Source organism: Pongo pygmaeus, chromosome 15, assembly GCF_028885625.2.
Source record: "Pongo pygmaeus isolate AG05252 chromosome 15, NHGRI_mPonPyg2-v2.0_pri, whole genome shotgun sequence".
NCBI classification, from domain to species: domain Eukaryota; kingdom Metazoa; phylum Chordata; class Mammalia; order Primates; family Hominidae; genus Pongo; species Pongo pygmaeus.
In genome coordinates, this window is record NC_072388.2 from 19,198,818 (window position 1) to 19,224,800 (window position 25,983).

The 25,983-nt window shown below is 40.8% G+C and overlaps 1 protein-coding gene across 2 annotated transcripts in view; it reads right to left on the bottom strand.

Moving 5' to 3' along the window:
- The window catches only part of LOC129013291 (olfactory receptor 5AU1), a 41,307-nt gene that overhangs the window by 9,896 nt on the left and 5,428 nt on the right, over positions 1–25,983 (bottom strand). The window contains exon 2 of one of the 2 annotated variants that reach the window (XM_054449773.2): positions 10,308–11,257. The exons of the other annotated variant lie outside the window; for it this stretch is intronic. Coding sequence (XP_054305748.2) covers positions 10,308–11,257 — 950 coding nt within the window. Of the gene's footprint in view, positions 1–10,307; positions 11,258–25,983 lie in introns of those variants that run through there. 2 annotated transcript variants of the gene reach the window in all.

Here is a 25,983-nt window from a genome sequence, read left to right on the forward strand (position 1 = left end):
GATCATGCAGCTGCACTCCAGCCTGGGTGACAAAGTGAGATTCTGTCTCGAAAAAAAAAAATCATTTTACCGTATATGTGAGGATTTATTTATGGGCTGTCTAATCTACACTGTTGGTTTATATGTCTGTCTTTATGCCAATGCCACACTGTATTGATAAAAGTAGCTTTGTAGTAAATCAGAAATCAGAAATTGTGAGTGCTCCAGTACTGTTGAAATCAGGAAGTGTGAGTGCTCCAGTATTGTTCTTTTTTTTTTTTTTTCAAGATTCATTTGACTATTTAGGTTCTCTTGAGGTTCCATATGAACTTTAAAATGGTTTTCTCACTTCAACAAAAACATCATTGGGAGTTTGATAGGGATCACATTGAATCTATAGATTGTGTTGTGTAGTACTGACATCTAAAACTATTAAATCTTCCACTTCATAAACATGGGATATGTTTTCATTTATTGCTGTCTTCTTTAATTTCCTTCAGAAATGTTTTGTAGTTTTGTTTGTCTTTCACCTCCTTGGTTAATTCTTAAGTGTTTTATGCTTTTTGCTGATATTGTAAATGAAATTGTTTTCATAATTTTCTTTTCAGATTGTTCATCATTCGTGTAGAAAAATGCAGTTAATTTTTGTGTATTGACTTTGTATTTGGCTACTCAACTGATTTTGCTTTTTAGTTCTGACAGTTTCTGAGTGCGTGTGTGCAATCTTTAGGGTTTTCTACAAATCAGATTGTATCATCTACAAATAGAGGTAATTTTACTTCTTCCTTTCTAATTTAGATGCATTTTATTTTTTTCTTGCCTAACTGCTTTGTCTAGAACTTCCAGTACTATACCGAGCAGAAGCAGTGAAAGGAGGCAGCCTTACCCTGTTTCTGATCTTTGAAAGTCTTTCACCATCACATATGATGTTTGCTGTGGGGTTTTTGTATATACATTTTATTATGTTGAAGTAGGCTACTTCTATTTTTTGTTTGTTGAGTGTTTTTATCATGAAATGGTGTTCACCTTTGTCAAATGCTTTTTCTGTATCAACTGAAATGATCATATGGTTTTTTTCCTTCCTTATGTTAATATGGTACATTACATTAACCAGTTTTTGTATGGTGAACCATCCTTGCATTCCAGGAATAAATCCCTCCTGGTCATGCTGTATAATCCTAATAATATGCTGCTGAATTCAGTTAGCTAGTATTTGGTTGAGGATTTTTGCATCAATGTTCATAAAGGTTATTGGTCTGTAGTTTTCTTTGTAGTGTCTTTGTTTGGCTTTGGTATCAGGATAATGCTGACCTCATAGAATGAGTTAGACAATGTTTTCTTTCTTTCTTTCTCTTTCTTTCTTTCCTTCTTTTGTTCTTTCTTTGTTTCCTTCTTTCTCTTTCTCTCTCCCTTCCTTTATTTGTTTCTCTTTCTCTTTCCCTCCCTCCCTCCCTTTCTTTCTTTCTTTTTCTTCTTTATTTTTTTAAAAAACAGGGTGTCACTTTGCTATCCAGGCTGGAGTTCAGGGGCATAATTGTAGTTCACTGCATCCCTGAACTGCTAGGCTCAAGGGATCCTCCTGATTCAGCCTCCCAAGTAACTAGTACTACAAGCATGTGCCACCACACCCAGATAATTTTTTAACTTTTGTGGAGATGGAATCTCACTATGTTGCCCATTCTGGTCTCAAACTCCTGGTCTCAAGTGATCCTCCTGCTTCAGCTTCTCAAAGAGCTGGGATTGTAGACATGAACCATTCCCAAGCAACTGGGACTAAGGGCGCGCACCAGCTTGCCCAGATAATTTTTTGTATATTTTAGTAGAGATGAGGCTTCACCATGTTGGCCAGGCTGATCTCGAACTCCCGGCTTCAAGTGATCCCCACACCTCGGCCTCCCAAAGTGGTGGGATTACAGGCATGAGCCACTGCACCCAGCCTAATAATTATTAAATATTTGGGTCTTTCTCGTCAATTGTGTTTTAATATCTGAAAGTATGAGTTCAGTATATTGAACTGGCAGAAACAATTAGATTAGTAGAGATTATGCAAAACAAAGAATAGAGGGAAAAAAAGAATGGAGAAAAATAAGCAGAGCCTCAAGGAAAAGTGGGACATCGTTGTTAAGCTTACCAACATATGTGTAACGGGAATACAAAAAGGAGCAGACTCAGAAAGGAGCAGAAACAATTTTAAAGAAATAATGGCTGAAAATTGCCAAATATCTTGAAAATTGCCAAATATATTGAAAACCAATGAGTTCATGTCCTTTGCAGGGACATGGATGAAGCTGGAAACCATCATTCTCAGCAAACTGACACAGGAACAGAAAACCAAACACCACATGTTCTCACTCATAAGTGGTAGTTGAACAATAACACATGGACACAAGGAGGGGAACATCACACACCAGGGCCTGTCAGTGGGTCGGGGGCTAGGGGAGGGATAGCACTAGGAGAAATACCTAATGTGGATGATGGATTGATGGGTGCAGCAAACCACCATGGCATGTGTAAACCTATGTAACAAAACTGCACGTTCTGCACATGTACCCCAGAACTTGTGGTATAATAAAAAATAATAATAATAAAAATATATTAAGCTTGTTAAAAAAATCTGCAGCCTGGATGACACAGTGAGACCCCATATCTGCAAAAAATAAAATATTAACCAGGCATGGTGGTGCATGCCTGTGGTCACAGCTACACAGCTACTCAGGAGGTTAAGGCAGGAGGATCGCTTGAGCCCAGGAGTTTGAGGCTGCAGTAAGCTATGATCATGCCACTGAACTCCAGCTTGGGCAACAGTGAGACCCTGTCTCTAAAAATAAAATAAAATACATTTTTAAAACATTCGATAAACTATGACTACACAGTGACTTCTTCAACCTGATAAAACCACACAGCTAACATTATATTTAATGGTGAATGGCCAGATACTTTTCCCCTAAGATCAGGAACAAGACAAAAATGTCCACTCTCACCAGTTCCATTTAACATTGTACTGGAGGTTCTAATTAGGGCTATCATCAGGCGAGAAAAAGAAATAACAGTTATCCAGACTGGAAAGGCAAAAATACCCACAAAACTATGTCTATATACAGATTACATAATCTTACACATGGAAAATCCAACGGAATCCGGTAAAAAAACTATCGGAACTAATAAATCAGTTCAGCAAATTTGTAGCAAATAGCATCAGGCCAAATTTTTATAGACTTGCAATGAACAATATGAAATGAAACTAAGAAAATTTCGGCCAGGTGCAATGATTCATGCCTGTAGTCCCAGCACTTTGGGAGGTGGAGACGGGCAGATCACTTGAGTCCAGGACTTTGGAACCAGCCTGGGCAACGTGGTGAAACCCCGTCTCTAAAAAAAAAAAAAAAAAAAAAAAATACGAAAAATTAGTAAGGCATGCATGGTGGTGCATGCCTACTAATCCCAGCTACTCGGGAGGCTGAGGAGGGAGGATCACCTGAGCTCAAGAGGTCAAAGCTGAAGTGAGCTGTGATTATACCAATGCACTCCAACCTGGGTGACAGAGTGAGACATTGTATCAAAAATAAAATAAAATAAAATTTTATTTATTATAATGCATCAAAAACTATAGTAACACATTTGACAAAAGAAGTGCAAAACTTTAAAGACTATAAAACATTGTTGACAAAACTTAAATATCTAAATAAACAGAAAAAAATCCATGTTCATGGATCGGAAGACTTAATATTGTTAAGATGGCAATATTCCCCAAATTGATCTACAGATTCAACACAGTCCATTTCAAAATAGCAGTTGACTTCACCGTAGACATTGACAAGCTGATTCAAAAATTCACATGGAATTGCAAGTAAGCTAGAATAGCCAAAAATATCTTGAAAAAGAAGGACAAAGTAGGTGGACTCACATTTCCTGATTTCAAAACTTACTAAAAGCAACAGGAATCAAGACAGTGTGGTTCTGGGGTAAGGATACACAGATAGATCAATGGAATAGAATAGAGAATCCAAAAGTAAACCCAAACATTTATGGTCAACTGATTTTTGACAATGGTGCCAAGACCATTCAATGTGGAAAATATTATTTTCTACAAATTGTACCAGGACAACTGGATAGCCACATGCAAAAGAATGAAGTTTTTCCCTTATCTCACACCATATAAAAAAATCAACTCAAAATTGATCAAAGACTTTAATGGAAGAGCCCTGCGTCACCTACCTTTTGCACTAGAAATGTCCCATTTTGCAGGTTTATCACACTGCCTCCCGACCATAAAAGTCTGGCAGCCTTGAAGGCTCTCTTAATTTTGAACTCTGTCCTTTTTAGCCCAAGAGATCACCCTCCCACCAATATAATCCTTTCTAAAAACTTTGTGGGGTTCCTAGGAATCTGGTTTGGGTTCATTCTATTAGTCAAAAGCCATACTCACCAATCTCTTCTAGACAGGCCATTCCTAGTTTGGACTGTGGGTCAGGAGGCTGCAAGGTGTCCTTAAGATTCTTTAAAGTCTTTTTTTTTTCTAGTTAAAAGAGTCTGTAAGGAACTGATTAAAGTCTTAATAAAGGGCCTCTCAGCTACACCCTTAAGATTGTCTTGACTTCAAGTTATTTTTGCTTGTTTTTGTTTTTAGTTTGAGAATATTTTGCCATCTGAATAAGATGGGAAAGAGAAACAGTTTTTGGATTTTTTTCAATTAAAAAAAATTTTTGGTAGAAATGGGGTCTCACTATGTTGCTCAGGCTGGTCTTGAAATCCTGGCCTCAAGCAATCCTCCGACCTCGGCCTCCCAAAGTGTTGAGATTATAGGCATGAGCCTTCACACCTGGCCCAGTTTTAGTTTTAATCCTAGCAAGCCCTGGCTACTTTATACTCCCTCTAAATTTTGAATACTGAACAGTTTCTTTTTTATTTCATCTTTTTTTAGCCATATCTCTAGTGTAGCCATATCTCGAATGTGAATCTAATGTAGCCATATCTCTTAGTATATGCAGCCAAATAAACCATTTGGCACCTTAAACATTCTGCTTGAAAATCTCCTTTGTTGGATCTACCAGTTCATTAGATACATTAAGTACATTCTATTTTCAATGTTACCAAAATCAACAGTTTCACAAAACTTCTTATCACCACATAATGTGTCATATCTTCTCCAGCTCCAATAACATTCTCCTTATTGTCCTTCAAGCTTTCACTATCAGTCTCTTCATGGCCCTTCCAGTTTCTGCCCACTGCCCAATACCAATATCAATGCCACATATTTTTGTTACAAAAGCACTCCCGACTTCCAAGTGACTAATTCATTTTTTGTTATCTACTGCTGCGTAATAAACTGCTCCAAAACTTTCCAATGACTTTAAACAACAGGGATTTTATTGTAACACATCTCACAATTTCAGAAGTTAGGAATTCAAACAGGGCTCAATTGGGGTGATATTTTTTTCCATATGACAGTAACAAAGGTTACTCTGTGGTATTCAGCTGGCACCTGGGCTGGTGTGAGCTGGTCACCCATACATCTGGCACTTTGATGGAGAAGGCTGGGCTCAGCTGGGAGAATAACTGGAGTGTCTACACGTGGCCTCTCTAGCATCACAACCTCAAGGTAGCCAGACTTCTTATGTGGCAGCTCAGGGATCCCAGAGAGTGTTCCCAGACAGCTGTGCCAAAGGTGCAAGGCCTCTTATGACCTAAGCTCAGAAGTCCTCATGTCTGCTACATTCTAATGGTCAAACCAGACACTAAGGCCAACCCAGACTCAGGGGAAAGAGAATTAAAAGCCATCTCTTACTGAAAGCAACAGAAAAGAGTTTGTGGCCCTATTTTGACATCTAGATTGATGTACAATTGCCATACAATAAACACAAATATTTATAGTGTAAAATTTGGTTAAGTTTTAACACATGTATATCCATGAAACCGTCACCACTATCACGATAATAAACATATATGTCATCTCCTACAGTTTTCTTGTGTCCCTTTGTAATTTTCCCTTCTTCCCCTCATATCTCTTCAGGTTCCATCACCATCGCCTGACCTGTTGGTCTTCTAGAATTTTATACAGATGGAAATATACAATATATACATTTTGTCTGTTTTCTTTTATTTGGCATATTTTGAGATTTTTTTTGTGTTGTAACATGTAAATAATAATTAATTCATTTTACTGCTGAGTAGTATTTCCTTGTAGGGACCGTGGGTTTTTCCCCTCATTTACCTGTTAATGGACATTTGGGTTATTTCTAGTTTTAGAGTATTCCAAATAGAGCTACTAAGAACATTTGAACACAAGTCTTTTGTATAGTTTACCATATACAACTATTCCATTTATTATATTCCACCAAGAGAAACAAAAGCACATATCATAAAGCATATATATCGTATGCTTTTATTTCTCTTGGTAGAATATAATGAATGGAATAGTTGTTTTATATGGTAGGTATCTATTGAACATTTTGTGAAACCACCAAACTTTCCACCACATTTTCCAACGTGGTTTTACCATTTCACGTTCCCACCAGCAGTGTATTAGAGTTCCAGTTGCTTCTCATCCTCACCAACACTTGCTATCGTCAATCTTGTTCATTTTACCCATTTTTTAGGTGTTTTGTTGTCTCATTGCATTTTAATTTAACTTGCATTTTAATTTGCATCTGCTTATGATGTTAAACATCTTTTCATGTGCTTTTTGCCTTCTGTATATCTTCTTTGGTGAAGTGGCTGTTCAAATCTTTTGCCTCTTTTCTTACTGAGATGTTTTTATAGAGCTTAGGGAGTTTTCTATGTATTCAGGATGCAAGTGCTGTATCACATATACAATTGAAAATATTTTCTTATAATCTGTGGCTTGTCTTTTTAGTGTGTGTGTGTGTGTGTGCATGCACATATATATTTTCAGAGACGGGGTCTCTTTATGTTGCCCAGGCTGAAGCGCGGTGTCTATCCACAGGTGAGATTATCACACTGCAGCCTCCTCTAAATCCTGGGCCCAAGTGATCCTCTTGCCTAAACCTCTCATAGTGAAGACTATAAACACGCACCACTGCACTTGGCCTTTTTACTACTGTAAGTCTCTTTTGATGTATTTTAGTTTGAATGAGGCTCAATTTATTAATTTGTTCTTTTATAGATCATGCTTTTTGCGTCATATCTCAGAAATCTTTGGCTACCTCTAGGTCACAAAGGGTTTCTCCTATGTTTTCTTTCAGAAGTTTTATAGTTTTAGGTCTTATGATCAGGTCTACGATCCATTCATAATTGTTCTTATTTGGTGTGACGTATGAATAAAAGTTGATTTTTATGCATATAGATAACTAAATATTCCTATGCCATTTGTTGAAAAGACTATTCTTTCCCCATTAAATTGCCTTGGTACCTTTGTTGAAAATCAGCTGTCCACATATTTGTTTGTGGTCTAATTGTGGTCTCTCTATTCTGTTCCATTGATCTATTTTTACAGCAATCACACTGTCTTGATTACTGTAGCCATATAATTCTTGAAATCAGGTAGTCAGACTTTCAACTTTGTTCTTTTTCAAAGTTGCTTTGGTTATTCTAAGTCTTTGCATTTCCATATGAGTTTTAGAATCAATTTGTCAGTATCTATAAAAAGCTGGTGGGATTTTGATTGGGATAGAATTGAATCTCAAGATCAATTTGCAGAGTATTTACATCTTAACAATATTAAATTTTGTAACCAATAAACTTGGTATATATCTTCATTTATTTAGGTGTTCCATATCTTTAAACAGTATTTTGTTGTTTTAAATATACAGGCCTTTTATACTTTTGTCAGATTTTTTTTTCAGATAAGTCAATTGAGCATAATCCAAGGGATTATTTCTTGATTCTCAATTATGTTCCATTAACCTAAATACTCATCCTTACGCCACTACACCCATTATTTTGATAATTATAGCAGTATGGAAAGTTTTAAATTTGGGTCTGTATTCTTCCAACTTAGTCAACTTTTTTAAATTTTTATTTTTAAGACAGGATCTTGCCCTGTTGTCCAGGCTGGAGTCCAGTGGCACAATCACGGCTCACTGAGGCCTCGACTTCCCAGGCTCAAGTGATCCTCCCACCTCAGCCTCTCGAGTAGCTGGGATTAAAGGTGTGCACCACCCCACCCAGCTAATTTTTGTATTTTCAGTAGAGATGGAGTTTTTTCCATCTTGCCCAGGCTGGTCTCGAGTTCCTAGCCTCAAGCAATCCACCTGTCTTGGCCTCCCAAAGTTCTGGGATTACAAGCGTGAGCCACCAAGCCCAACCTGTCCTTCTTTTTAAAATTGTTTAGGTATTCTGGTTTATTTGTATTTGCATATACATCTTAGGACCAACTAGTCAAATTTTTAAGATACAGCCTCTGATATTTTCCTAAGGATTATATTGAATCTATAGAACAGTTTGGGAAGTATTGCCATGTTAATGATATTGATTATTCCAATCCATGAATATTGAAGGTCTCTCTACTTATTTAGATCTTCTCTAACTTTTCTCAGTAATGTTTTTTGATTTCCAGTATATGGAAATCACAACACTTTTGTGAAAGAATTGTTTTCTTAATTTCATTTTTGGATTGTTTCTTGCCAATAAAAATATAATTAATTTTTATATATTTTTATATGCTGTAATTTTACTGAACTTGGTTATTAGTTCCAGTGGAGTTTTTTAACAGATTATTGGAACTTTCTACATTCAAGATCATGTTATCTACAAATAAACACAATTTTTCTTCTCCCTTTCCAATCTAGATGCTTTGTTTGTTTGTTTTAATGTACTTGCTACAATCTTCAGAACAATGTTAAACAGAGATGGCAATAGCAGACATCTTGCCTTGCTTCGAATCTTAAGGGGAAAGCATTATCTCACTAGTAAGTATAATGTTGGGTGTAGATTTTTCATAAATGCCCCAGATATTAGGAAATTTTTAAAAATCCACTCATGGATTAAAGAATAAATGATAATAAAAATTAGAATATACACAGAACTTAATACTAAAAACACCATACTTCAAAACATATGGGATGCAGGCTAAATAGAATTTGAAAAAATTTGTCTTAAATGCCTATATTTAAAAAGAAGACAGCTGGTGTGATGGCTCATGCCTGTAATCCCTGCATTTTGGGAGGCCAAAGAGGGCAGATCACCTGAAGTCAGGAGTTCGAGACCAGCCTGACCAACATGGAGAAACCGCATCTCTACTAAAAATACAAAATTAGCCAGGCATGGTGGTGCATACCTGTAGTCCCAGCTACTCGGGAGGCTGAGGCAGGAGAATCACTTGAACCTGGGAGGCAGAGGTTGTGGTGAGCCGAGATCACACCATTGCACTCCAGCCTGGGCAACAAGAGCAAAACTCTGTCTCAAAAAAAAAAAAAAAAAAGAAGAAGAAGAAGAATGACAGGTCAGCATGGTGGATCATGCCTGTAATCCCAGCGTTTTGGGAGGCCAAGGTGGGAGAATCACTTGAGCTCACGAGTGCAAGACCAGCCTGGGCAACATAGGGGGACCCCATCTCTACAAAAATTAAAAACAACCTTCTGAAGATGAGTCTTATTTAGGGCATTTGGCTCGGTAGATGAAACTCTGTCATAGAGAGGGTCTTCTCTCCTTGGTTGGCTGGTTGGTTAGCTGACAAGCATTACTTGAGCAATGGAAAATATAAGAGCAATATCCACAATTTGGTCTTGGGGATATTAAAAATTCTAAGTAATGAAACAGTCACTCACCAAATATATATTCATAGTTTTCCATTTGCTTAGCTCTGTGTTCTCCCTATCAGGAATTTAGTCAGGTGTGGTGGCATGCACCTGTAGTCCAGCTACTCAGGAGGCTGAGGCAGGAGGATCGCTTGAGGCCAGGAGGTTGAGGCTGCATTGAGCAATGTTCACGCCACTGTGCTCCAGCCTCGGGGGAGAGAGAGAGAGAGAGAGAGAGAAAGGAAAGATGGAAGAAAGGAAGGAAGGAAGGAAGGAAAGAAAGAAGGAAGCAAGGAAGGAAGGAAGGAAGGAAAGAAGGAAGGAAGGAAGGTGGGGGGGAGGGAGGGAAAGGAAAGGAAATACACTAACTGGGAAAAATGAATGAAGCATCTCAACATGGATTACTAAATCTTGCCAACAGGTTGAAGTATGCAACAAGCAGACACACCCTTCTCGCTTCCTAGTCTCTAGGACACCATCATTTCTTCTGTGGCAGGTGGATGCAGAAGCACCTGCAGACCAGAGGGCATGCCCAATATTCACAGGGGCGGGCATGGGGATGTGCTCTGGGTGATACCACCTAAGATAAAGTTCCCTTGACTTTCTAAAGATATGCGGTAATGCACTGAGAAATCATTCCATTGTTTTCCTACCCCAAACATTTATTAAAGCTTTCTTCACGTCCTTGTTTCTCAAAGAGTAGATGAGGGGGTTCAGCATTGGAATCACCACTGTGTAGATCACAGCAACTGTGCGGTCCTGGGTCAGGGAATAGCTGGACCTGGGGCGCAGGTACATAAAAAGTGTTGTGCCAAAGAAGAGGCAGACGGCAGTGAGGTGGGATGCACAGGTGGAAAATGCCTTAAACCTGCCCTGGGCCGAGCTCATTCTCAAGATGGTGTTGAGAATTAAGAAGTAGGAGATCAAGATGGTGAGGGTGCAGCTCAAAAGGTTGAAACCAGCAAAAATGAAGAGCAGGATCTCACACAGTGAAGTGTCTACACAAGACAGGGACAGGACGGGTGGTCCATCACAGAAGAAGTGAGTGACGACACGAGCACCGCAGAATTTCAGACTAAAGATACAGCTAGTGTGGATAAGAGAAATGAGGAATCCTGCACTGTAGGAGCCCACAATCAGCAAGGCACAGACCTCAGGAGACATGATGGTTGGGTAGAGCAGGGAGTTACAAATAGCGGCATAGCGGTCATAGGCCATGGCAGCGATGAGATAGCACTCACTGGTGGCAAAACCCGCATAGAAGAACATCTGAGTCATGCAGCCAAAATAGGAGATCACTTTCCTCTTGGCCAAGAAGTTTACCAGGGTCTGGGGCACAACCGTGGAGGAGTAACAGAAATCCAAGAAGGAGAGGCTCTTCAGGAGGGAGTACATGGGTGTGTGCAGGGTGGCACTCACATGGATCAGGAGGAACATGACCAGGTTCCCCAGCAGAGTGGTGGTGTACATGCCCAGGAACACCACGAAGAGCAGCCTCTGGAGCTGGGGGTCAGTGGTGAGGCCCAAGAGCTCAAACTCCATCCCTTGGCTCAGGTTTGCCCCTTTCATGCTTCTCCAGTGCTCTGCAGTGGAGAAAGAAGGCACCACCATAAATGAGGTTGAACACCTGGGGCTCTGACTGGGTTTGATTCTGCCTAAGGACAGCCTTCTGAAGATGAGTCTTATTGAGGGCATTTGGCTTTGTAGATGAAACTCTGTCATAGAGAGGATCTTCTCTCCTTGGTTCGTTGGTTAGTTGGTAAGCATTACTTAAGCAGCAATGGAAAATATAAGGAAATATCTACGATTGGTCTTGGGGATCTTAAAAATTCTAAGTAATGAAACAGTCACTCACCAAGTATATATTCGAAGTTTTCCATATGCTTAGCTCTGTGTTCTCCCTATCAGGAATTCAAGAGTGCCTGACCTTGGGAAGCTTATATTCTACAGACAGTATATTTTGTGTTTAAGCCACACGTACTGTGGTGTCAGACTGCTAAGGTTCAAAGTTAGGACTTTGCCATTAACTAGCTGTGTAATCTTGGGAATGTTACTTTACCTTTCTGAGTTTCCATTTTTCCATCTGTGAAATAAGGATGATAGCAACTGTCTATAAAGATTATTATAAAAATTCAATGAGTTATTTCATGCAGAGAATTTGAACAAATTCCAGCACGTTGAGGAAGTTCAAAGAAGGTTAGCTATGAGCATTCTGACTAAGAAGATAGACCCAAAACCTAAATAAACATGATAAATGAGATGAACCCACAACAAAGCTTAGCAAGCAACCTACCATCTAACAGTACAGACAGAGACACACGTGCTACACAAGTGTGACTAAACAGGCCTTCAGAGAGGCTGTAGAGGGCTGATGGGCCAGCTATAAAACTGGCCCTGTGAAATCAGCACTACCCAGGCAATAATGTGAATACTTAAGGTAACAAGGGCTGAGAGTGTGGAGAGACGGAGGTAGTGTAAGACTGCATGTGGGAGCCTCCACCAACGGGAGAGTCTCCTCATCATCCATAAAGCTGCCCATCATTTCCAGAGAACAAAATCACCCTGGACTCAGGGGATGTTACAGCCAGTAGGAAAGGAACGAAGTGAGTGAGGCTTTGTGAAAATGCCTTTTTTATTTAGAGAGTGAACAAAGCTTGAATGCATCACCTAAACACCACACTCTCCTCTGTCCCATTGGCTTCTCTACCACATGTCTTCCCAAGTTACCTCTGGGTGCTGAGCCATTTAAGCACCCTGTGCTTTTGGGTGAAGACTCTCAGTTATAAAGACTTTGAAGCCAACAGATGTGGCTGAGTAGGACAAAAAGGGGCAAAAGTGAGCTGCCTTATCCAGCCCTGAGAAGAGTAAGCAAATAACACACCTGTGAAAAGTGTTGGGAGAATTTGGAGAGGAAAGAGCTGGGTTGAGCAAGTAAACATTGACTAATTCCAATGACATAATTTCCAGAATCATCAAACTACCTGGGCAGGAGAAGATTCTGGACATATGTATAACTAAATTTAGTTGTCAGGCAGGGAATGAGGCGCCATTTGTGTTGATAGAATACTGTGACTAGTGACAAGAAAAAAGCTTTTAGAAATGCCCAAAGAGGTAATATGCCCTAATAAAATTGAGACACAAAATATAAATGCAAATTTGAACACAGAACATTAGCAACTGCTTCTAGAACACATGGAATGCAATTCTGTGACTTATTTCATGTCACTTAGATGTAACATTCAGCTATCCTTAATCTAAAAGCTGCCATTTTATAATAAATCCCACTATTGTAGAACATGGGCAGTCCTAGATTTGGGTTGCAAATGTCTTTGGCGCCATTGGTGACAAAGGCCAATTCGACTTCAAGGCAAATTAGAGGAATTCAGATAAATGACTGTAAAACTCCCAGAGTGGAAATAACTTGCAGGCACTTTAAGAAAGTGGTCATTAAGAGTGGAGCAGGATTTTGAGACCCAGCTACCCATCTTCTTTCCTTGGTGGGCTGTTTCAGTTTAGGTAACAGATATGTAAGTATCCCTCTGATTAAAAGAACAAAAGAAGAGAAAAATAGAAATATGTGCAATGCTCAGGACAGTGTGGATGAGGCAGGAAGCATACACTGGGGTGGAGTGATGGAATGGGATGGGGTAGGGTGGTGGGTAATACAGCTGATCAGAGCCTCCAGATTTATCATTTACTTTAAACTCGCACTCTCTCTTCTGCTCCCCTTTCCTCTTTCATCTCTCTTCTCTAATCTGCACTAAATTCAAAATTCTTCAGAATATAGAATGACTCAAGGAAAGGATTATGGAGAAATTGGCATCTCTGACAGTTGTTCAAAGGATTCTGTAATTACCACTATTTCTATTGGCTATAGTTTGTACCTGTGAATGAAATGTAGGAGGAAAACTTAAAGGTGATCTAATCATATGGGAATGGATTATGGAGTGGAGTGCATAAGAGTGAGAGCAAATGCCTGGGGTCTCTGGATGAGGGAGGCGTAGGAAAGAAGCTCTGTTTATACCCGACTCATTGCCCCCATCCCTTGGATAGCACAGTGAGAGCACATGTGGCTATGAAGGGCAGGCAGCCAAGGAAAGCAGCCAGTGAGATTCCTTGAGCAACAGTGATCCCAAACAATGGTTCTTAAACAGTAAGCTGCCTTGCCCAAGGTTCACAGGAGAAGCTTGTTATATGTGCAGATTCCAGGTCCCAATCCACAGAAAATTTGATCCAATAGGTCTATAGCTTGGCCCCAAAGTCTGGTGATTCTGATTGAGACAGGAGGTCTCTGAACCTCACTCTGAGAAACACTAAACCATGGGGTACTTGCAGGAGCAGGCAGATCTTCCTGAGCCACATGTTTATACATATCTCTTCCTAGCTTGCTGGACTTGTCCATGTCCTGGGAAATCAGCCTGTGGGTAGGATGGTCATCCTGGACATGCTCTTCCCTCCAGAAGACCTATCTGTGGTTAACAATTTCCGGAAATCTGGGTTACTACCTGATGATAATCTAACACCAGAGCATTTCCTCCTTCAAAGTTGCTTCAGATGTCCTTCAGCAAACCATGTAATTCCAGCAAAGCGCCTGGCTTGATGTCAGAGCTGTTGCTGTGGGGGTCAGAACACAAGTCTTCCATGGAAACACAGCAAAGACAAAGCCAGACTCATTGTATTCATAGACTGAGTCTGGGGATCAGAGCCTGCCACTGACTTTAGCCTCTCACGTTGTCAGAGGTGTGAGGCAGCCCCACTCCCTGTGAGCTCCTCACAGCTGATCTTGTGCTGGCAGGAGCCACCCCAGAGCCATCTTTTCCCCTGTCAGCCCAGCAGCTCACCACTGGGGAGGAGGATGTGTTCACTGATTAAAGTTTAAAAGGCAGGTGAGGAAGTGTGACTAATTAGCCCCATGAAGGCCCATTAAAGTGTTTGAAAAGTTACTAGCATCTCTGAGAGTCTACCCATGAGGAAACAAGTGGCTGGGAAACAGGGAATGAGGGGACTAGATCCACACAGATCCCTGCAAATATGCTGCTCATTCGCCCCAAAACACTACTCCACCTTCACTCTAAACTTAACTCTTACGTGATTATCTGTATTTCCTCGACACTGGAAAACCAGGTTTTTCTTTCTTCTATGCCAGTTACCCAATGTACATTTGTGCTGTAGATTAAAGCTGAGGACCTTCCTGCCCTTCAAGATTATAGTAAAGTTAGAGGCATGTTATGTGGTTCCCAAATATTTGAGAATTTTCTAGGTTTCTTTCTGTTACTGATTTCTGATTTAAAAGCATATGGTCAGAGAATACATTTTGTATAACTTGATACTTTTGAACTTATTGAGACTTACTTTAAGGCCCAGAATAGGGCCTATCTTGGAGAATGTTCTATGTCCACTTGAAAGGAATATATATTCTGTTTTGTTGAGTGGCGTGTTCTATCTGTAACTGCCAATTAGGTCAAGTTGGAGCAGTCCCCGGGCACAGCACAGCAACTCTATGGAGAGATGGCCAGGCTGCTTTTTCATGCAGGTCCTGGATCCCATTTCTCCTCACTGGCTGAACCTCCTGACCGAGGTCTACATCCACCCCCTCAGGTGTTTTCCAGCTGGCGGCAATTCCAAACCTCCATGGGACAGAGCTCCCAGAGGGAAGCGTGGGCCACCGTCTTGGTTGTTTTGCAGCCTTCACTGTTAATACCTTCAGATACTAAAAAAAATATGAGGTGACTAGGGACTGGAATGGACCCCGAGCATATTATAGCAGCCCTACAGAAAAGTGGCTAGACTATTTGTTATGTGGGTCCCAATCCCATAACTCCTTACTGGGTGGGTCCTCCTGGCCTGGGTTTCCAGCCACCCCCCACTGGGGCTATAAAGCCAGTAGCAGCTCTGAAACTCCCTGAGACAGAGCTCCCAGTGGGAAGGGTGGGTTGCTATCTTTGCTCTCTTGCAGCCTTTATCCTTACTGTCTCCAGGCCCGGGAGAGTCTGTGGGGACCAGAGGCTGGTCAAAACCGCCAGCACAGAGCACCCACCTTGCAGAAAAGTGGCTGGGCTGTTCTCCACCCAGGTCCCAGTCCTCACTTCTCCTCACTGAGCAGGGCCACCCAACCTGGGACTCCAGCACAACCAACCTATTCCCGCCTGACCACTTCAATCACAAAGGCAGCCCAGCATCTCTCCAAGGAGGAAATCCCAGAGTCAACCCACAACCCCTCCACTACTGCAGTTGAAGTGGTACAACTCTAACAGCCCTTGGGCTGGGGAAGGAACAAAGGGCCTAGTCACTACACTGGCACCTCCAGCACGCCACAGCCACAATACAGAGAGGAGTCCAGCCCTCTTCCCTGGGAACCCCTGGCCCCCATTCTTCACTAGGCAGGGCCCCCAGCTCATGACTGCAGAACAGTTGCCCCACCCACAGCTGATTATACCCATTGGAAGTGGCCTAGGGTTTTCCCTGGGGAGAGAACCCCAGAGGCATCCAACAGCCCCTCTGCCACGACCACAGCAGCAGTTCTATCCCTGCTGCCTTTGGTCTGGGGAAGAAACAAAGAGCCTGAGGGCTACACCTGAGCTTACAGCACACCACAGTAACCATATGAAGAGGAGACCAGTCTCTCTTCCAAGCGAGCCCTTGACCCCCGATTCCCAAGCAGAGCTCCAAGCTTATGCCAGCAGTTCAGCTGCCCCATCCCACTGGCTGAACACTCCCAGTAACAGTGGCTCCACATCCCTCAGAGGTGAAGCCCTCAGAGGCAAATGAAAGCCCCTCTGCCAGTGCCTCTGCAGTGGAACTGCCCTTGCTATCCTGAGACTAATGAAGGAGCAAAGACCCTAAGTACCTTATCCACACCTCCAACAAGCAGCAGTCTACCCAAGGAGAGGAGGCCAGTCCATCTCCCATGGGTCCCACCTACCCCTCACCTTCCCCTACCCCACACACTTATCACCCAGCAGGGAGCCCTCAGCTTGGGCCCACAGCCCCCATTCAGGGCTGATTGCACTAAGTGATTGCTGACCTGTATCTCTCTGGGGTAGGGCCCCCAGGAGATAAGTGAAAGACTTTCAGCCACAACCACTGCTAAAGTTCATTCCTCTGATGCCTCCAAGTTAGGGAGGAAACATAAATGCTAAGAACACCCCAGAGCTGCAGTGGGAAGCCTGGGAGTGTCAAGCCACAGTCTACAGGCAGCACTCAAGTAGGAGAGGAGGGCACACTTTCAGAGCATTGAGAGGGAGCATGGCTGCAACTGTGAGGAAATATAGGGGAGCCACAGGACTGAGCAAGAGCCTACCAACTGACCACTACGCCTAAGTGCCACCTACTGGATCACACCCCAAAGCTTCGACACCAAAAGTACCTCACTAACCTACCTCTCTGTGAAACCAAAGATAAGTCAGCTACAAATAATGACCCTGCACAAAGCCTCAGACCTGTGAAAATACCCAGAAAAGAAGTCAATTTTCTGTACTCAATCTACACCACAGTTAAAGGAATACCCACGTGCAGAGATAAGAAATAACCAATGCAAGAACTCTGGCAACTCGAACGGTCAGAGTGTCTTATGTCCTCCAAATGATCGCACTAGTTCTCCAACAAGGGTTCTTAACCAGGCTGAGTTGACTGAAATGACAAGAAATAGAATTCAGAATGTGGACAGGAATGAAGATCATCAAGATTCAGGAGAACAGCAAAACCCAATCCAAGGAAACTAAAAATCACAATAAAACAATACGGGAGCTGACAGACAAAATAGCCAGTATAAAAAAGAACTTAACTGATCTGATAGAGCTAAAAAACACACTAAAAGAATTTCACAATGCAATCACAAGTATTAACAGCAGATCATGCTGAGGAAAGAATCTCAGAACTTGAAGACTGGCTTTCTGAAATAAGACTGTCAGACAAAAATCAAGAAAAAAGAATGAAAAGGAACGAACAAAACGTCCAAGAAATATCGGATTATGCAAACAGGCCAAATGGATGACTCACGGGCACCCCTGAAAGGGGCAGGAAAAAAGCAAACAACTTGGAAAACATATCTCAGGATATTGTCCATGAAAACTTTTCCAACCTTGCTAGAGAGGCCAACAGTCAAATTCAGGAAAAACAGAATCCTTGCAAGATTCTACACAAAAATACTATCCCCAAGACACATAATTGTCAGATTCTCTAAGATCCAAATGAAAGAAAGAATGTTAAAGGCAGCTAGAAAGAAAGGACAGGTCGTCTACAAAGGGAACCCCATCAGGCTAACAGCAGACCTCTACAAGCCGGAAGAGATTGGGGATCTGTATACAATATCCTTAAAAAAAAATCTTAAACCAAGAATTTCATATCCAGTCAAACTAAGCCTCCTCAGTGAAGGAGAAATAAGAACCTTTTCAGATAAGCAAATGCTAAGGGAGTTTATTACCACCAGACCTGCCTTACAAGAGATCTTGAAAGGAGCGCTAAATATGAAAAGGAAAGACCGCTACCAGCCAATACAAAAACACTCCTACATACACAGACCAGTGACACTATAAAGCAACCACACAAACATGCTGACATAATAACCAGCTAACAACACAATGACAGGATCAAATCCACACGTATCAATACTAACCGTAAATGTAAATGAGCTAAATGCCCCATTTTAAAAGGCAGAGTGACAAGCTGGACAAAAAAGCAAGACCCAATGGTAGGCTATCTTCAAGACACCCATCTCACACACAGTGACACCCATAGGCTCAAAATAAAGGAATGAAGAAAAATCTACCAAGCAAATGGAAATCAGAAAAAAGCAGGGGTTGCAATCCTAATTTTAGACAAAACAGACTTTAAACCAACAAGTATCAAAAAAGAGATAAAGAAGGGCATTACATCAGTGTATTAGTCCATTCTCATGCTGCTATGAAGAAATACCTGAGACTGGGTAATTTATAAAGAAAAGAGGTTTAATTGACTCACAGTTCTGCATTGCTGGGGAGGCCTCAGGAAACTTACAATCATGGCAGAAGGCACCTCTTCACAGAGTGGCAGGGGTGAGAATGAGTCCCAGCAGGGGAAATGCCAGACGCTTATAATACCATCAGATCTAATGAGAACTCACTCACTATCATGAGAACAGCATGGGGGAAACCACCCCCAAGATTCCATTACCTCCCACCGGGTTCCTCCCGTGAAATGTGGGGATTATGGGAACTACAATTCAAGATGAGATTTGGGTGGGGACACAGAACAAAACCATATTAATCAATAAAGGGTTCAATTCAACAAGAAGACCTAGCTATCCTAAATATATATCCACCCAACACAGGAGCACACAGATTCATAAAGCAAGTTCTTAGAGACCTACAAAGAGACTTAGACTCCCACACAATAATAGTGGGAGACTTCAACATGCCACTGACTGTATTAGACTGATTTCTGAGGCAGAAAGTTAACAAAGATATTCAGTACCTGAACACAACATTGGACCAAATGGATCTCATTGACAGCTACAGAACTCTCCACCCAAAAACAACAGAATATACCTTGTTCTCATCACCACATGGCACATACTCTAAAATTGATCACACAATTGAACATAAAACAATTCTCAGCAAATGCAAAAGAACCAAAATCATACTAAACACACTCTCAGACCACAGAGCAATAAAAATAGAAATCAAGACTTTAAAAAATCACCTAAAACCATGCAATTACATGAAATTAAAAGTCCTCAATGGCTTTTGGGTAAGTAATAAAATCACAGCAGAAATCAAGTTATTTGAAACTAATGAGAACAAAGATACAACATACCAGAATCTCTTGGACACAGCTAAGGCAGTGATAAGAGGAAAATGTATAGCACTGAACTCCCCAAGCAAAAGTTAGAAAGATCTCAAATTAACAACCTAACATTACAACAAAAAGAACTGGAGAAGCGAGAGCAAACCAACCCCAAAGCTAGCAGAAGACAAGAAATAACCAAAATCAAAGCTGAACTGGAGGAGACTGAGACATGAAAAAACCCATTCAAAAGATCAATAAACGCAAGAGTTAGGTTTTTAAAAAAATAATAACATAGATAGACCACTAGCTAGACTAATAAAGAAGAAGGAGAGAAGATCCAAATAAACAAAATCAGAAACAACAAGAGATGCTATCACTGATCCCACAGAAATACAAATAACCATCAGAGACTACTGTAAACACCTCTATGCACACAAACTAGAAAACCTAGAAGACATGGATAAATTCCTGGATACATATACCCTGCAAGACTGAGCCAGGAAGAAACTGATTCCCTGAACAAACCAATAACAATCTCCAAAAGTGAGTCAGTAATAAATAGCCTACCAAACAAAAAAGCACAGGATTAGATGCATTTACAGCCAAATTCTACTAGATATACAAAGAAGAACTAGTATCACCGCTACTGAAACTATCCCAAAAAATTGAGGAGAGACTCCTCTCCAACTCATTTTATAAGGCCAGCATCATCCCAATACCAAAACCTGAGACACAACAATAAAAGAAAACTTCAGGCCAATATCCTTGATGAACATTGATGCCAAAATCCTCAACAAAATACTTGCAAATTGAATCCAGCAGCACACCAGAAAGATAATCCAGCACAATGAAGTAGGCTTTATCCCTGGGATGCAAGATCGGGTTGACATACACATTTATTGATATAAATGAATAAACGTGATTCATCACATAAACAGAACTAAAGACAAAAATCACGTGATTATCTCAACAGATGCAGAAAAGGCTTTTGATAAAATTCAACATCCCTTCATGTTAAAAACTCTCAATGTACTAAATATTGAAGGAACGTAACTCAAAATAACAAGAGCCACATATGACAAACCCGCAGCCAGCATCTTGCTGAATGGGCAAAAGCAGGAAGCAATCTCCTTGGAAACCAGCACAAGACAAGGATGCCCTCTCTCACCACTCCTATTCAACACAGTATTGGAAGTCCTGGCCAGAGCAATCAGATAAGAGAAAGAAATAAAGGGCATTCAAATAAGAAGGGAGGAAGTCAAAGTACCTTTGTTTGCAGATGACATTATTCTATATCTAGAAAACCCCTCAGTCTTGGCCCAAAAGCTCCTTCAGCTGATAAACAACTTCAGCAAAGTCTCAGGATGCAAGCTTAATGTGTAAAAATTACTAGCACTCCTATACATCAACAGCAGCAAAACCAAGAGCCAAATCAGGAATGTAATCCCATTCACAATTACCACGAAAAGAATAAAATACCTAGGAATACAGCTAACCAGGAAGGTGAAAGATATCTACAATGACAATTACAAAACACTGTTCAAGGAAATCAGAGATGACATAAACAATGGAAAAACATTCCATGCCCATGTATAGGAAGAACAATATCATTAAAATGGCCATACTGCCCAAAGCAATTTATAGATTCAATGCTATTCCTATAAAACTGACAATGACATTTTTCACAGAAGAAGAAAAAATTATTTTAAAATTCATATGGAACCAAAAAAGAGCCCAAGTATCCAAGGCAGTTCTAAGCAAAAAACAAAACAAATGAACCAAAAAAAAAAAAAAAAAAAAACAAAGCTGGAAGCATCACGTTCCCCAATTTCAAACTATACTTACAGGGCTATGGTAACCAAAACAGCATGGTACTGATACAAAAACAGACACACAGACCAATGGAACAGAATAGAGAGCTCAGAAATAAGGCCACACACCTAGAACCATCTGATCTTCAACAAACCTGACAAAAACAAGCAATAGGGAAAGGATTCCCTATTTAATAAATGGTGCTGGGATAACTGACTGACTAGTCATATGCTAAAGACTGAAACTGGACCTCTTCCTTATAGCATATACAAAAATTAACTCAAGATGGATTAAAGACTTAAATGTAAAACCCAAAACTATAAAAACACTAGAAGACAACTAGGCAATACTATTATGGACACAGGGACGGGCAAAGATTTCATGACAAAGACACCAATAGCAATCACAGCAAAAACTGACAAAGGCTGGGCATGGTGGCTCATGCTTGTAGTCCCAGCACTTTGGGAGGCTGAGGTAGGAGGATCACTTGAGGCCAGGAGTTCAAGACCAACCTGGCCAACATAGCGAGACCCTATCTCTTTAAAAAAAAATTGAAAAAACTGACAAACAGGATCTAATTAAAGGTAACAGCAGGCCGGGTGTGGTGGCTCATGCCTGTAATCCCAGCACTTTGGGAGGCCAAGGTGGGTGGATCACCTGAGGTCAGGAGTTTGAGGCCAGCCTGGCCAACATGGTGAAACCCCGTCTCTACTAAAAATACAAAAAAATTAGCCGGGCATGGTGGCAGGAGCCTGTAGTCCCAGCTACTTGGGAGGCTGAGGCAGGAGAATCGCTTGAACCCAGGAGGCGGAGGTTGCAGTGAGCCATGATTGTGCCACTGCACTCTTGCCTGGGTGACAAAGTGTGACTCCGTCTCAAAAAAACAAACAAAAACCCAAAAAGGTAAAAGCTTCTGCACAGTAAAAGACACTATCAATAGAGTAGACAGACAACCTACATAATTGGAGAAAATATTTGCAAACTATGCCTCTGACAAAAGTCTAATATCCAGCATCTATAAAGATCTTAAATTTACAACAAAAAAAAAAACAACCCCATGAAAAAGTGGGAAAAGGACATGAACAGACATATTTCAAAAGAAGACATGTAGCCAAAAAGCACATAAAAAAATGCTTAATATCACTGATCATTAGAGAAATGCAGATCAAAACCATAATGAGATACCATCTTACATCAGTCAGAATGGTTATTATTAAAAAGTCAAAAAATAACAGATGCTTTCAAGGTTGTGGAGAAAAGGGAATGGTTATACACTGTTGTTGGGTGTGTAAATTAGTTCAACCATTGTGGAAAGCAGTGTGGCTATTCCTCAAAGAGCTAAAAACAGGACAACCATTTGACCCAGCAATCCCATTACTGGGTATATACCCAAAAGAATATAAATCGTTCTACAATAAAGACACATGCATGCATATGTTGATTGCAGCACTGTTCACAATAGCAAAGACATGGAATCAACCTAAATGCCATCAATGGTAGACTGGATACAAAAAATGTGGTACATATACACCATGGAATACTATGCAGCCATTTAAAAAAATGAGATGATATCCTTTGCTAGAACACAGATGGAGCTGGAGGCCATCATCCTAAGCAAACTAACACAGGAACAGAAAACCAGATACCACATGTTGTCACTTATAAGTAGGAGCTAAATGATGAGAACACATGGACACAAAGAGAAGAACAACAGACACTGGGGCCTACTTGAGGGTGGAGGGTGGGAATATGAAGAGGATCAGAAAAAAATAACTCTTGGGTACTAGGCTCAGTACGTGGGTGACTAAATAATCTGTACAAAAGAACCCCCAAGACACGAGTTTACCAATATAACAAACCTGCACATGTATCCTTGAACCTAAAATAAAAATTTTAAGAAAAGTAAAAACAGCTTTGAGGTATAATTCATGTATGATACAATTCACACACTTGAAATGTACAAAACAATGGTTTTTAGATTAACTCAGCGTGGATGGAAAGAAAAAATTTTTTAAGAAACAGTTTTTAAAGTATATTTACATATATGTGCAACCATCACCACAGCCAGTTTTAGAACGTTTTTATCACATGAAAGAGATATTACATTTATTTCAGATGTAACTTGCCTCACATACCCTTTAGCTGTCACTTTCTTATCCCTCTGCCCCTACTCCCACCTCAGTCTTAAAGAAACACTTATCAACTTTCTGTCTCTGTAGATTTCCCTATTCTGGACATTCATCTGAATGAAATCATAAAGTTTGTGGTCTTTTGTGGCCAGTTTCTTTCACTTTGCATAACGTTTTCAAGGTTCATCCATGTTGTAGCATGGATTAGTATTGCATTCTTTTTATGGCCAGATAGTATTCCATTGTATGGATATACCATATCTTGTTTATCCATTCTTCAGGAGATGGACCTTTGGGATGTTTTATCCTTTTAGCTAATATGAATAATGCAGCTATAAACGTTTATGCCCAAGTGTCCATGTGCGCATTTTCATTTCTCTTGGGTATATACCTAGGAGTAGAATTGCTGGGTCATATCCTATCTCTGTTTAATCATTTGAGATACTGCCAGACTGTTTTTCAAAGCAGCTGCATAATTTTACATTCCCACTACCAGTGTAAGAGGGCTCTAATTTCTGGCCGGGCACGGTGGCTCACGCCTGTAATCCCAGCACTTTGGGAGGCCAAGGCGGGCGGATCACGAGGTCAGGAGATCAAGACCATCCTGGCTAACATGGTGAAACCCCATCTCTACTAAAAATACAAAAAATTAGCCGGGCATGGTGGCGGGCGCCTGTAGTCCCAGCTGCTCGGGAGGCTGAGGCAGGAGAATAGCGTGAACCCGGGAGGCGGAGCTTGCAGTGAGCTGAGATTGTGCCACTGCACTCCAGCCTGGGAGACAGAGTGAGACTCCGTCTCAAAAAAAAAAAAAAAAAAAAGAGGGTTCTAATTTCTCCACATCCTCACCAACACTTGTTCTTTTCTGACTCTTATTCTAGCCATCCTAGTTGCTATGAAGCAGTATCCCACTCTTGTTCCTAATGACTAGTGATGTCAAGCATCTTTTCATGTGGTTTTGTTTTGTTTTGTTTGCTATTTGTGTGTCTTATTTGAAGGAATATCTATTCAGATCCTTTGCCCATTTAAAACTGGGTTATGTGTTTTTCTATTATTGACTTTTAAGAGTTTCTTATATATTCTAGATACAAGTCACTCATCAGATATAGATGGTTTACAAATATTTCTCCCATTATATGAGTTGTCTTTCACTTTCTTGATGGTGTCTTTTGAAGCACAAAGGTTTTCATTTTGATGAAGTCCAATTTACCTGTATTTTCGTTTGCTACTTATGCTCTTGGTGTCATATCTGAGAATTATTTGCCAAATTCAAGGTCATGAATATTTACCTTCTAAATGTTTTCTTCTAGAGTTTTATACTTTTTGTTCTTACATGTAAGTCTTTGGTCTATTTTGAGTTAATTTTTGGTGTGAAGTCAGCGTTCAGCACTGGCTGGAAATGAGGAGAGAGAGGCATGTGTTCTTGGCTGCAGTATTCTGGAATCAAATATTCCTCTCTAGAGCAGTCTTGTTTCAGATACCACAAACTCTTGCCTTTCTTACCAAACTTGTGTACATTTTCTCAAATAGATATTTGTTCATTTCCTGCTTACCCTTAGGACCATTTCCAGAGGCTTCATATGGCTCATTTGTGTGTGTGTGTGTGTGTGTGTGTGTGTGTGTGTGTATGTTTTTAATAATTTTCTTTTTTTTATTTTTGAGACAAAGTCTCACTCTGTCACCCAGGCTGGAGTGCAGTGGCACTATCTTTGCTCACTGCAACCTCTGCCTCCCAGGTTCAAGCGATTCTCCTGCCTCAGCTTCTGGAGTAGCTGGGAGTACAGGTGTGTGCCACCATGCCCTGCTAATTTTTGTATTTTTAGTAGAGATGGGGTTTCACCATGTTAGCCAGGCTGGTCTCGAACTCCTGGCCTCAAGCAATCCGCCCACAGCCTCCCAAAGTGCTGGGATTACAGGCGTGAGCCACTGTGCCCGGCCATTTAAATAATTTTCATCAGTTTCAATGAAAACAAGGTCAACAGAGCGCCTCATGCTGTCATGCCAGATGTCTATCTCTTACTGATTTCTCAGTAATGATTTTCATGATGTTATATTTTGTCTTATGTTAATATTGCTACACTAGCTTTATTTTGGTTAGGTTTTATTGTTTGTTTCTTTTTGTTTTTAGAGGGAGTCTTGCTCTGTCTCCAGGCTGGAGTGCAGTGACGCGATCTCAGCTCACTGCAACCTCCACCTTCTGGGTTCACGCAATTCTCTTGTCTCAGCATCCCGAATAGTTGGAATTACAGGCATGTAGCACCACGCCTGACTAATTTTTGTATTTTTAGTAGAGACAGGGTTTTGCCATGTTGGCCAGGCTGGTCTTGAACTCCCGACCTCAGGTGATTCGCCTGCCATGGCCTCCCAAAGTGTTGGGATTACAGATGTGTGCCACCACACCCGGCCTGTTTTGGCGAGTATTTGAATGACACGTCTTTTCCTGTTCCTTCATGTTCAGCTTTCCTATGCCATTATGTTTGCCGAATTTCCCCAAGCAGACCTGAAATCTGCTTCTTCTAGGATGACGAAACATTTATTTCAGATGTAACTTGCCTCACAGTAAACATTCAGAAATACTCTGAGGCTTTATTAAAAGAGCCGGTATG